The sequence below is a fragment of the Malus domestica genome, chromosome 07 (genome assembly GCF_042453785.1).
Source record: "Malus domestica chromosome 07, GDT2T_hap1".
Classification (NCBI taxonomy): Eukaryota; Viridiplantae; Streptophyta; class Magnoliopsida; order Rosales; family Rosaceae; genus Malus; species Malus domestica.
The window spans coordinates 13031744-13045807 of NC_091667.1; the positions used below are offsets into that span (position 1 = coordinate 13031744).

The 14064-nt window shown below is 39.0% G+C and overlaps 2 protein-coding genes across 4 annotated transcripts; both read right to left on the reverse strand.

The window, feature by feature from the left end:
• Nucleotides 1-4010: 4010 nt before the first annotated feature.
• LOC103439030 (protein transport protein Sec61 subunit beta-like) lies at nt 4011-7220 on the reverse strand. Of its 2 annotated transcripts, XR_011582746.1 has the most exons (3): nt 7023-7180; nt 4777-5964; nt 4011-4689 (listed from the first exon to the last, which is right to left on the reverse strand). XR_011582746.1 is itself a non-coding variant. In XM_008377580.4 (2 exons), exon 2 carries the CDS (start codon nt 5959-5961, stop codon nt 5710-5712), a length of 252 nt encoding a protein of 83 aa, XP_008375802.1. In that variant the 5' UTR covers nt 5962-5964; nt 7023-7220; the 3' UTR covers nt 5550-5709. The 2 variants fall into 2 exon arrangements, 1 of the variants encoding a protein (XP_008375802.1); XM_008377580.4 differs by lacking the exon at nt 4011-4689 and having other exon boundaries at nt 5550-5964; nt 7023-7220.
• A 599-nt stretch (nt 7221-7819) lies between these two features.
• Nucleotides 7820-11687, reverse strand: LOC103439029 (F-box protein At5g51370-like). 2 transcript variants are annotated; one of them, XM_008377579.4, is made up of 2 exons: nt 10317-11687; nt 7820-8524 (listed from the first exon to the last, which is right to left on the reverse strand). In XM_008377579.4, the coding sequence occupies exons 1-2, from the start codon at nt 11543-11545 to the stop codon at nt 8251-8253; spliced, it is 1503 nt and encodes a 500-aa protein (XP_008375801.4). In that variant the 5' UTR covers nt 11546-11687; the 3' UTR covers nt 7820-8250. The 2 variants fall into 2 exon arrangements, with proteins under 2 accessions (XP_008375801.4, XP_070680783.1); XM_070824682.1 differs by lacking the exon at nt 7820-8524 and adding an exon at nt 10028-10227 and having other exon boundaries at nt 10268-11687.
• Nucleotides 11688-14064: the final 2377 nt, after the last annotated feature.

The following is a 14064-nucleotide window of genomic DNA, read 5'->3' on the forward strand; positions in this document are numbered from 1 at the left end:
CCTACCACATGATGCATGTAAGTGGCGAGACGTGCATTATTCTCTTTGGGCCTTGGGTGCTTTTGCTCAACAAAATATTTGTTGGATCCTAAGGTAAATATTAATTTCATGAAATAAAGTATATGTGTAGACAAAATGTTTGTTAGCAGAGTGAAAACATTAGCGAGTTAAATACTTACTAAGAAAAGGACGATAATTGGTAAAGATCAAACCTGCATCATAATGCATATGTTGGAAATATGCCCTGAAAGTCAATCTTTGGAAGAAACCTTTCAGGACAAATGAATCGATGTATGGATGACTCTTATACATCAAATGGCAAAGATACTAATTAGGACTATCTCAATAAACGATATATGTCCTAATTAATGAATCCATGGACAATGGATCGATTGAAGAAGTAATCTAATGATGTTAGACTACAGAGACCTTCTTCACATAACCATTATGTCCAAAAAGGTTCCTAGTCATTGGATTGTCGGAGGGACACTGACAATGCTTAGACCGGTACATACTGTGTCCGCTTCAAATGGAAGAATGGAAAGTCTCATCCCATTTGTGTAGTGACACTAAGACAAGTATGTAGGTGCTCATTAAGGGAATGAGTTCACTGAACACAATCGAACGAGAGTACTTGCATGGAGGTCTACTCACATTTCAAGCAAGTAACTCTAATGGTTGGAATAATGTAAGTAGTCCTTTGACCTGAGGCATCGTCGTTGTCTTGTGGCTAAGTATTTAATCTTTGATTATGTCAAAGTCACCCCATTCGCGGATGTCCACGGCATAATTGGGGTTAAGCCACTTAGTCATGAAGGCAAGTGAATGTGCAACAAGGAATCTCTAATCCTCAATTAGAGAGGAAGAATACTCTAAGATATGATTCGGGAATCTTCGGCCGAAGTATCGAGCGTAATAAAGGAAAGCGTTCCTATACGACTCAATTGAATCATATAAGAAGGAATAATCACATTAGGGGTTTGACATTATATATCCATACCCTAGTAATGTGATTGAGAGTATTATTTTAGAGAAGGATCGAATTACATTGTAATTCCAACTGAATAGGTTCTCCGAACAACTTCTACATTAGCTTGGGTAGCTATGACATATGGTTGGATGTCACTCATAGCTTGTGAGTTCTTCTAGATGATTAAATGTAGTCATCAAAGAAGAAAGGTGAATTAAAAGGAAGTTTTAATTCACTAAGTGATTGGATTAAATATAATCAATTGGATTGATGTCAATCACCTCACTGCCTTGCTAATTAGAACTTAAAATGATTGTACACCGATACACTCTTGTAGTGAGTAATTAATGGATGATGGAAATAATTAATTGGATTAATTAAGTTTTGTGATTAATTTAGAAAGTCTAAAGAAATCATAAAAGCGATAAAAGATCGTTTTGGGCTTAAAGAAACCTTCGGGTTTAATTGGGCCCATTGGGCCTAAACCCATTGGGCTTTTATTCAAGCATTAGATGACTAGAAATAAATAAAAGCCCAAAGCCCAAACCAACACAAAGGGGCCGGCCCTTTAAAGTGGAGAGGGAGAGATATTTAGTCAAGTTGTTGACTAGGTTTCTTTTTGTCTATATAAGGAACTTTATAGAGATTTAATCCTTAGGGTTTTTTGTGTGTTTTAAAACAACAAAGAGGCAAAAGAAACATCTCTCTAAAACCACAAAGGCCGGCCACCTTGAGGGTGATTTAGCTAACAATCTTTCACCCTTTTGGTTATTCCTCCATCCATCTCACTACACTAGTGTGTGTGGATATTTAGAGGTCTTCTCCTTTGGAGACTAAAGGAGAACCTTGGAGCACTCTTACTAACAAAGTGGAGGAGGCAAGGAGGGAGGCTAGGGGTGGGTTCAAATAACCGAAAACCGAAAAAAACCGAAAACCAAACCGAACCGAAAAAAAACCGAACCGAAACTGCCAAACCGAACCGAACCGAATCTGGCTGGTTCGATTTCGGTTTTTGAGGTCCAGAAACCGAACCGGACCGAACCGAACCGAAAAAAAAATATATATATATATAAATACTAAAAAATATGTTAGCATCAGGGTTCGAACCCCTGACCTGTAGGTTGGGTTTAGGTGCTGTAAGCCAACTTGACTGTAGGCTTTCTATTGTTATAATTGTACCAGTATATTATTTATAGGTTTCTTATATTGAATGCTTTATAAAATTTCTTAAGCTTAAAACCCTAGCCGTCTCAGTGTGTCCCACTCCCATTTCATTTTCAGATCTCAAAGTCTCTCTCTCCCCACCGCGGCTTCCTCTTTGCTTGCTTCCTCAGTCTCTCTCTCTCTCTCTCCCTCTCATTCCTCTCTTCCTCCAAATCACTCTCTCTAGTCTTCTCTTGTCCTCCTTGCGAATTCTTTCTTCCAAACAATGATTTTCCCTCGCCCCTTTCGAGACCCGACGAAAAGAGGAATTGTAAGAGCTTGCGACGATCACTGCGATATCGCTGCAGCAAAGGTTGTGGGTTTTATCTATTTTTCAGTTTATGGGTTTTTAATTTTATGGTTACCCATTTGAAATTTATGTAATTTAAGGTGGAAAAGTTTGTATTTTTCTCTGAATATGTTTTGGAATTTTCTAGATCTATTGTGGACTTGACTATGAATTTGAATATGGGCACTGGGCATGTGATATTGGAGTCCGATTATGACATTTAGACGAACCCATTTGCTTTTTTTTTTTTTTTTGGTCTGCATCAGTTAATTTGTTGAATTATTTCATGATTTTGCAAATTTTAAAGTTTTAGAATTTCGAATCCTGTACATTTCCTTGGAAGTAAATATGTTTCTGTAATTGCTTGATCATAAGTAGTTTAAATGCTTGAATATATTCAGGATTTTGTGGTTGTTTTGCATTTTTTGAAGGAAGAAAAAAAAAAAAAAACGAAAAAAAACCGAAACCGAACCGAAAAAAAAACCGAACCGAAAAAAACCGAAAAAAAATTGGGCCGAACCGAAATTTCGGTTTGGTTTCGGTTTTGGCAAAAAACCGAACCGATAAGAACCGAACCCAGCCCTAAGGGAGGCTAGGCTCAAGGACTTCAAGGAGCAAAGGACTTGGAGGTGGTCCATCCTTGGTCTAAAATCAAGATCAAGAGGTATAGATCTATTATTTCACTTAGTTCTTTACTTGAATGTTTTAGATGCATTATATATAAACCTATGAACCTTGAAGGGGATTTGCATAACGATAGCTTTGATATTATTTGATAAATTGCTTCCGTTGCTCATGTATATAAATTTTGAAAATTGTATATGCATGCTAGTCATTTAGAAATCCCATGTGTTAAACTCATATTTTTCCCTTCAGCATATACATTTTTGTTTTCTGCCACAACAGTAAAACGTCATCTGCATGCATAGAGAAATTGTTGAATGTAAAACGAATGTTTATGTTTCTATTTTCTTATGATATAACGCTATATCACACCAAATGGTGAGACAGTTAGACTAAGCCACACTCCATGAGCCAACTCTAACAATTTGACATCAAAATTCGTTATTTATGAAAGCCGAATTTAAAGCCTCTTAGGCCATTTTTAGTTACGAAGGGGAAAGCATAGTCCGAGCTATAGTTGGGCTCATTTAGTCGATCTGAGTTGGAAGTTGGTACCATAGCCAATGGTTCGGCTTAAATTCTCTCGCTCGAAAGCACCCGACCAATGCTCATATGACGATGCGCATAACAGTTGCCAACATAACATCAAAGAAACAACAGCCAATAAATATATGGTATATTAAATGGTAAATCTCGTCAAATTACACTGAGGTCATTTGAGTTAAAACTGTACATTATATTGGGTTCATTTTTATTTTAATGGGCAACTACGATCATCTCCAAAAGAAATGTCAAATTTCAATTGATGGCTGGTATGGCAATCTGAAGTCTTATGTCAAATTTTGCACTTCTCTAATCAAATTGTCAAATGTTATTTTATTATTTTAAATAGAATTTTAAATGGTTGTAATTATTGAAAAAAAATGTTGAAACAAACTTTTATTGGTTGAAATGTTAGTAGAATAAAGGACCTACCATTAAAATGAAGTAAAAAAATTTGACAATGATGTCAAATTTGACTCCAAACTACAGAGTCTTCAAATCCAATCAGTAAATAACACTTCGATTAAAAAGACTTGATGTCAAATATGCATAATGGCATTCCACTTAAATTTTTGACATCTCCTTTGGAGATGCTCTAAATATGTGTGCCAACCCACAATAGTAGGGGGTGGGCACGGACTGGGCGGGGCCCAAATTTGAAGGGACTGGACCGGACCGGACCCGCTTAAAAAGGAAACAGAACAAGCCAGATTGGGTATTGCAAATCTGATCACTGGAACTGGACCTAACCCAGCTCGTTTCGGTTCGGGACTAGTCCATGTTTTTTTTTCCTGGTTTTGATCGCCTCCCGGACTTTCTCATCCTCCAGATCTTCGACTCAGACTGCGACTGTTCAACATCAAAACCCTCATCCGCTGGCCGTTTCCAAGCGATTCAACTCGCTCGTCCCCCACACAGACTCAAATCGCTCCAGGACCTCATCGCCTTCCTCAACATCCTCAAATCGCTCCAGGACATTGTCTCAGCCAAGCCCGACCCAACCCAAATCTTCCGCTCGCTCCGCTGCGTCCGAAACCTCTCAATCAAGCTCCCATCAAAGCTGCAAAATCGAAGACAGAGGCGTACGGAGAAAGTGAGAGTTAATCGATAAACCTTGAAATTTTAAATAGTGTTTAAATGAAATTACTTGAAATTATCGTCAACTCAAGCACGAGATTGGAGGAAAGAGAGAAGGGCATGGACGATATCTTGTGGCGCAACTGGTGATGCTTTATGGACAATGGTTTGTGGCGCAGATGGTTTACGGCGGGCGAGCTGGGTATATGGTTGGTTATGATTTGTGAAGGTTTAGAGCAGGTGAGATGAGTGGAAGAGAGAGAGAGACTGTAGGAGAGAAAGATCAAGAGAGAAAAGATTGAGAGGGAAGAGATCAAGAGAGAGTACATCGAGAGAGCAAAAAGATCGAGGGAGGAGACAATAGAAGGTGAGGGTCGAACTAGGTCTGTGAATAAGAGAGAAAGGGTAATAAACAATAGAGGGTAATCACAGTAGGCAATGAACGGTCCAAGTCCGGGGCCTGTTTTCTCCAATCTTTAGAACCGGCCCGTCCCGTTATTTATCAAGAACTGGCCCGCCCTGCCCCATTTTGTATTTGTAATTTTTGGACCTGCATAGTACCTACCCCGAACCTCAAAGATCCGCCCCGACCAGCGAGTCCAGGACCCGTTTGCCCACCCCTACACAACAGCTTTAGGAAAGCATTGCAGTTGATTTACAATCAAATAATATTACTCAAAATTTGCCGCACACGTACAATGAAATTGATTTTTGCACGCCCCCATTTTCACTTATTGCACATCGTTATATATTTCTAGCCATTGGATTGAAAGAAAAATCAAAATATGAATGGGCAAAATTAAATGGTGGCATGGAAACGGCGAAAATGTAGAAGGCCAAGAATTCAATCAAGTAAAGCAACCTCAGAACCAAAATTGCCTAAAACTCTCTTTCAACCATTCATATAGTACAAAGAAACCTTACAAAACCCCAAGTCTACTGATTCATGATCCATGAAACAACATATAAAATTTTGTTTTCCTATCGTTAGCAGCAATCTTCTCTAAGCCTCTCTGCGGACAAAGTAGAGCTTACCCATGACATGAAGAACGGCAACAAAGGCGATGAAACCAATGCTCATGATGAGGACAACATTCGGGGAGATCTTGAGTCCCGGGGCATCATCTGTGTAAAACTGGAGCATAGTCCCTGCTGCACCTCCTGAAGCACCACCACTTGTCGTCTTCCTTCTCCTCATGCTCGCAGTAGCTGCTGCACTTCCTCTTGGGGGAGCTGCTCCACCGCCTAGAACCATTTTCTATAACACCAAATCGAATTACAATCTCAATTCAACATACATGATACAAAACTAAAAGAATAAGAAATTTAAAACAGGGAAAAAGAAAACTTATAACAGAAAAGTTTAGCCATATTCAACTCTCTGTGAAACAAAAAAATTATAGCTACTAATTAGAAAAAAAAATTTAAAAAAATAAAAATAAAAAGCAACATAGATTGATTCTACTCGTGCTGTCGTGCAAAATCGAAGATTGTAGTATAATTGAAGTTGGGCACCACAAGCAAAAATGACATTGGATTTGATTAGTCACTGAATTAAAGACCCAATCAATGACAAACAAAGTGTTATTTGTTGACTTATTTGAAGGCTTTGCGATTAAGAGTCAAATTTGACATCAATGTCAAATTTATTTTTAATTCATTTTAATGCTGAATCCCTTGTTCCACTAATATTTCAACTAATAAAAAATTTTATTTCAACATTTTTTTATAATTACAACCATTTAAAGCCCTATTTATATAAGAAAATAAAATTTGACAGTTCAAGAAGTACAAAATTTAACATAAGATTTTAGATTGTCATATCAGCCATCAATTGTAATTTGACTCTTATAATTTAAGATTTCTTTTTGGAGATGCTCTAAATATCTAGAGTCTAAATTAAAAGCACTCATAAGCGATTCAAAACAAAAAGAAATGATAACAACATCAGAGATCTACAGAATTGCCGAATCCAAATGAAAAATCAAATTAAAGAAGCATCAAAATATTATTTAGATTGCAAATTATCCATATCAATCAATTTATAATTCAAATTACCAAAATAATTAGAAAATGAATCGAAAAGTCATCCGATTACACAGAAATTAACAGACCCTAATACTCAATTGACCCATGAAAATTTTGAATTATGCACAAAAAATCAGATCCGAGAATCAGATCCAAGATACAATTACGAAAGCAATACAAAAGAATTCGCAAAATTAAATCAGCATAAAAATATAAAATTGAAGATTGCATGCAGCGGATCTACGATCGTACACGAAGAAATGGAAGGAGAGGGAGAGGGAGACGAACCTGAGTCGACTCGGTGGAAAGAACGAGTAGGAATGCTGAGGTTTATCGAAGCTGCTGCTTTTGAGAGTTTGAAGATCCGGAGAACGTTTATTTTGATTCCGACGGGACGAAAACTCCGTTTTATTTGGGGAGTGCAAACGCGTCGGGGGTTCTTTTTGTCTACGTGGCTTACTGGTTGACACTTCCACGCCGATTCTTCCAATAAGTTTCTGCCACGTGGAAGGCCAATACGAGTGGCCTTATTTTATTTTATTATTATTTGTAATTTTACACGTCAAATTTGAATAGGAAAATTCAGGTGAGAGAAGGTGTACACGAACAATGGCTAGTAGTGTGGACGTTTTCACGAAAAGACAACTCTAGGTACTTTTCAGTTCAAATGTTTTAAAGAAAATTGTAGCAATAATTTCCCACCCAAATATTACCTTTTCTTGCAAACGTTGTTAATTGGGTCGGGTGGAGGGGTTTCACAGGGTGCTAGGCAGTTTTTTCAGCTGGGTGCTGGGCAAAATGCCCTCCGCTGGAACTGCTCTTATAGCACGGTCAGTTAAGAGTCCATACACCCGAAGTCCTCCGTCCCACAGCCACTCCCCTGATATCACTTGTACGAGAAAATTTCCATGAAAAGATGAAAGATTTTCAAATGGATAGCATCCGCAACAAAATAAAGGGACGGTTACGAAAATACTCAAGAAGCAACTTCCATCGATACGAATGGGACATCATCAACTACTAGTGTAGTCTCAAAGTTGAAGAAACTCCAACGTCAAATGAGTTGAGACATTAACACAAGGACGAATAAAAAATGAATCGCATAACAGGTTATGTCACTACACTTTGAGGTAAAAGAAGTTCATTCCTAGTACATGTTACATATCGACAACGTCGAAAGAGGAGATAAACTCTACCCGTGTGTTTGCTTACTCTAACTCATAGCAAGTCAGTACAGCTACTTAAAATGACAAAACCAGCACGTCTAACCTTACTGAATATTAGAGAAACAGGACTAGTCTTAAATAACACCCACAACTTGATGCTCAACTGCAGGCGGCATGGTTTCTGTGGGCGAGGAAGCAAATGACCCTCGGCTATCACATCGCTCAACATCTACACAAGATTACAATCTAATCTATTTTCTGTGTCGATCCAAACACTCAACGGCTGCCCAGTCAATATGAGGATGCCCATTGAACTAAAAGTCGACACTCCCATCATCAAGCAGTCAAAGTTAAGGCTTTAATCTCTTGAAAAACCTACCACCTTTCGTTCCCACTCCAGTCTCGGCAAGACTTGCTGACAAGAGAGCTTTGGAATTCGGTCGCCATGCCAACTCCTTAAGGACAGAAAATAAGGTTGCCAAGGCAGGAGTAATTTCACTGTCCGTTACACTGTTACATGACACAACTCTAAGCCTCTGAAGCTCTTTCCAGCAAAGGAGTACTGACTCGAGACCTCCTGTTGTCAGCAGCGAGCATCCTTCTAAAGCAACCAGCTTCACCCTCCTATGTGATGAAAAAGGGCAAAAATATTAACAACGATCACACTTGACAATAATTAATGGTTGTTCTTTAACATCAATCTCAAGCTAGATTATAACAGTAAGAATGATGGCTACTCATACATACAACTGGGGAGAAAAGAAACAAAGAACCTCCAATAATGAATGTAAACGGTCCTTATTCACAAGTTCTATCCACATATTTACGGAAAAAGAACTCTTCAAAAGGAAGAAAATGAAGGTCCTAATCACAAAATTCATAGAATCAAAAGAAACTCAAACTGATCTCTGCTTGCAACAAACAGATTTTAGTTCAATATCAATACTCAGCCGTAAAGTCATACATCTGTGGAGACGTGAAAGAAGGCAATAACAAGACAACTAGTTTTTCTAAATATCACGACACTACAATTTTGTAAATCGATCGAGAGGAAATGTTTTTGAATGTGCACAAATCAAAACTTTTTTTAGCACAGCACAAATCAAAACTAAATTTTCCAAATTGTTACTGTCTTATTTTGCTAGCAAAACCAGTCCACATGCAACCTTCAAGCAACTCTACATATCTCCTTTATCTGACATAATACCAAATGGATATAATCTCTGGAACATCACCTTTTATCACCCAATTTTTTCGGAAGCTCACAGCAATCCATGTAATGCATATTATATGACCATTGGCAATTTCATTTCCAAGAATAGTGGACACCACAGCCATAATGTGTCTATATCCAAGTTCCAACTTGCTGAAAACTTATTTGACTTTCATTTTTTTTCTAAGTCTCCTATTTCTCTTTATGGAAATCCTAATGCGTGGAATTCGAAATAAATTGCAGCACCTCTTGTAGTGGGATAAGCTCTAACCACATAATTACATATTTATAACAAATTGGTATTCCCAACTCATTCAACAAACATATATTCATTAAACCTATGAGGATCAAGTTCCTACATCAAACACCAGGGGGATACGGAGGCCACACAAATATGGTGTAGGCTTTGATTTGCGTAATTATTGTTTACTAAAAGCTAATCACATTTCAATCTCTACTTCCTTAGTTAACCTTGGATGATTGCATTAAATAAAGCCTACAACTTAGCAAACAAGACAAAGGTAGGACTGGATAGTGGACTCCACAAGAATTTAGATGGGCCATTCTAAGGCAGTTCTAGCCTTAGAGGCAGAGCATTCTCACAAGTTCATTTCTGATCTTTGTCTGGAAGTGTTGCAATAAATGCATGCCATTAGTTAGGAACGGGTGTGTTTCAAAAGCATTCGAAGAAGAAAATTGCCCTACCCAATCACCACGGGTGGGATCTCGATTATACCGGACTCACTTTCCTAAAGGAAAGAAATTATACCACAAGACACTTCTTAGGCTGGTATTTCCATTAACGCGAAGCCTCAAAATGTTATTACCACTGAAATATTAAATTAGTCAGGTACGCTCACTACAGAAGAACTACAGACCTAAAAACCAATTAACCATGTTTAACTATTTGCATATTTAGGACAATATTTCTTCCATTTAGTACAAACCAAATAATATATGGGTATACAGTACAACCATCTCCTATGGCATACTCAGAAAGGATTTATCGTACATAAGAGTTTCTTTCTTTTATAGATAACCACTTTCCCAAAGACCAACGTAAAGGTCAGACATAACACAAATCTAATCACAGGTTTATTTCAACATATCTCAGGCCACAAACGGATATTTTTTTCTTTTTTTTTGAGAAGAAGGCCACAAACAGATATAAAACACAGATGGGAAGAAAAAAAAAATCTGTACCTACAAATACTCGCAAATGCAAATACTTCATCCACCAATCCCCAACAATCCTGCAGAACAATATCCCTAACAGCCTCACACACCGTGAACAATGCTCTCACACCATGCTGATCCCGCACTTGACAGCGCCGCAAATGCAACTCCTCAATGGTGGGACAAGACCCCAAATGCTCATCAGGTCCCGGGCTCGTGTCAATGCTCTTGCAAGACTGAAGCATCAAAGTTTTCAAATTCCCACAAAAGGGCAGAGCAGCCAACCACCCACCATCCATCCTATGATCATTGAGAGTCAATTCCTCAAGCATTTGGCAGCACTGCCCAATCGCCTTAATCCCATCGTAGCTCCCTTCACACCCACAGAGCTCAAGCTTCACTAACCTCCTACAACCCTGAGCTAAAATCGTCAACCCAATATCCGAAATCACCGCACTATAAAATCCGTCAACAGAACCAATCAATTTCACAATCTGCAAGTTCCTACACCCACTAATCCCCTTCAAAGCCAAGTCCCCACAACAATGCAGCTCCAATTCCTGCAATGTCTGGCACTCCTCAGCGATCCTAACCAACCCATTTTCGCTGGCTCCGATAACCACGATTCGCCGCAAATTCGGGTACGATTGCGCAATCAATCTCAGCCCATGGTCCACCACACTGTTCTTCAACACATCGCTCTCCTCAGTAAACCCATTGGGGCTGAAGAGCGAGTCGATATGAACAGTCAAAGCCTTCCTGGTCACCAGAATCCCTGAATTCCTCGGGGACCGAATGCAGGCATGGACAATATCGACATCGTCCAGATTCGGGAACCGGGCGAAAACCCGACCCGAGTCCAAAAACCCCCAATCGAAAAGCTTCACGGAAGTCACCAGCCTGCCGTGGAGGTACAGCCAGCGCTTGCAGACGAGGGAGTTGGGGAGATACCGGGAAATCGGGAGCTTGGAGAAGATACAGAGGAGAAGCTCATCGGAGAGGAGGGAGGTGGAATCGGGGGCGGGCGGGTCTAGGGTGAGGGAATTGAAGGCGGGGGAGAGGTCCGGCTCAGCGTGAGGAGACGGCGAGGCGGTGGACGGAGAGAGTAAGTTGAAGTGGTTCTGCAGCTGCATCTTCATGATAACATGCTGGAGAGTTCGGTCCGGGAGGCTCAATGGCCGCGGCCGTTTGGGCAGAACTGGCGGTGGTGATACTTTTGGGCTTCCGGATTTTCTGTCTGGTGAAATGGGTGACATTTATTAAAAGTTTTTTTGGTAGATAGAGAGGAACAAGACAAAAAGAAATAAACCCTAATTGGGATTTAGGGTTTGTGAAAATCTAATCTTTTTTGGTTTAGGATTTCTGAAAATCTAATATTTTTCTTAATTTCCTGTCTCTCTCTCTTTCTCCCTCTAGATTCTGGTAAAGATTGCAACTTTATTACAACGAAACAACGAAATTTAGTAAAAAAAGCTTCAAAAGTACTTAAAAAAAACACAGACGAGACACGAGCTTCAACATAAATGCCAAGACTAGTATTTCACTAGATCTTGAAAAAGATTGAGTTTTGGATAAATATAGTATGTGTAAATGTTAAAGTAAATAGTGAGAAAATGACTCCTTTATTCATTATAAATGAATCTACCGTAAATACAGATGAATCTACAATAAGGTAGAGATAGGTGTGCGTGAATTGGCTAAAAATAAAACTTCGATAACGTGGAGGTTTCTCATTGGATGATTAGGGTGTTATGCGTGGAGGATGCGTTGTGTTTTTGCTGTTTTTGGCTTGGAATGATTAACAAATGAGGGGTTTCGGAGACGAAACAATCTTATCATTCGGTGGAAAACTTTTGTCTCGCATTAAAAGGGGTTGTGGTTTGGAAAGTACAACTCATAATTTTGTAACTCCCCACTCCATACGTAAAAGGAAGTGCACCACAAGGATAAGACTTGCTTTCAAAATGGCATTTTTCTCCTTTTTTTTGCCCCTTTATTTCCACGTAATTTGCAATTGCAATTTTCCTTCAAGAGAGTAAAGGGATGAATGATAAGTGTTGTAACGGATTAATAATCGCCATATGGAAATGATGATCTTATTTTAGAATGGTTATATATGAATTAAATGAGTTGTTTTATACATTTTGATGATGATTTCCATTGGTTACCGTGTGTATTAACATAAATTTTAACAGTACTAACTAATAATTTAGCACGAGTTAACGATTTAAATAAAACATTAACCGGAAGAGCGAGTGAGGAAACATGGCTCCCTGCTATACCTTCGTACGTTTTATACAAGACATCACCTTCATATGTCAAATGATCTTATTGGTCCTGTCACTCGTGGTTGAGAGGGCTTTGGCCTCATGCAGGGGCAGCTAATCTGTTAAGGTGATATGTGCATGTACTAAAAAGTGTTCTAGAAAGTTGTTGAAATTTCGTCTCAAAATTTGTTGTTAAGGTGATATAAAAAGTATTTCAATTATTCATAAAATATATATATATATATATATATATAAAGTTCTTTCTTTTTCTAATGTGAGATGTAACTCTAAAATATATATGTGTTGATCTTAAAAACTACCAAGCCTATGTGGCACGCAAGTCGAGTAATTAATAAGTTAACTACATCCTTCTGTTGTGTGCGGGGCGTGCCAACTCATTGACCGAGCTCGACCGGGGAGTAAAATGTGTTGATGTGGTGTTGAGTGCGCTGCTGACTTCTCGATCTTGCAACTGCGGCTGAGGAAGGATCACGTCTCACCTTCAGGTTCTAGAGCCTGAAGACAAGGCTGCTAGTTTTGCGAAGTTCACGGATCGTCGACGCCGGGTTTAGTCATGGTAATTATATTCATAAGAGTATAAACACACCGAACTGGCACCAAATTATATGGACACAAGTACTCAAAAGAGATGTATATCTTGATGGTGAATGTGGTTCGGCTGTCAGAATGCCAAACTCTAAAATTTACTTGTGAATATCCAATCATAAAACAACTCGGTGTTCAATGCGCCGAGCCCAGTAATCTGTAACACCTCACTTCGCCGAAAAGCATAATGAGATGACCTCTGCCAATAAGGACTCGAAATCCTTCTTAACCGAGACTTGGATAGATAACCAGTCGGCCTCGACGCAGTGTTGTTTTTCCAAACTGAAGGTGTTCTGTAGTCGGTTGATTCTACGTTAACATTGCTGTTTATCCAAACTAAAGATGCCACCGGTTGCCTTCACAATGCTGTTTATCCAAACTGAAGATATGTTGGCGAGAAAAAGAAAATAAAAATTTCAAGGTTGTTGAGAGGCTTCGCGTAGAGCGAGAGTTTACGCAGGGCAGTTTGTGTGTTGAATTAGAGACCCATGAATGATGCACTCCCTCATAGGGCCGAACTAGAGGTATATTAGGTTAGAACTCCTCAACCCAATCTAATTAAACTTCAACCAATCCTAATCTCCATAGGACTTTGAACCAAACTTTCAAACAAACCAGGTTCATCTCCTAATCCTAAGTACTTCAGCTTTGAGACTCCTTATTATACCAGGATTCAACTACTTCACCTTTATCCGAAATAATCTTCTTCATAGCAAGATTCGGACAACCTTGATAGGGCCGGCCCATGACAAGATTCTAAATAAACACCATTGGGCCAAAAATATTTCTGAGCTCGGCCCATAATAACATTTTGGGTCCAAACATTTCCCCCTCGCTTTTGAGGTCTTCGGCCTAAAATTCCTGGCGAAGCCGCAACCTTGAAGAAGTGAAATCAAACCCTT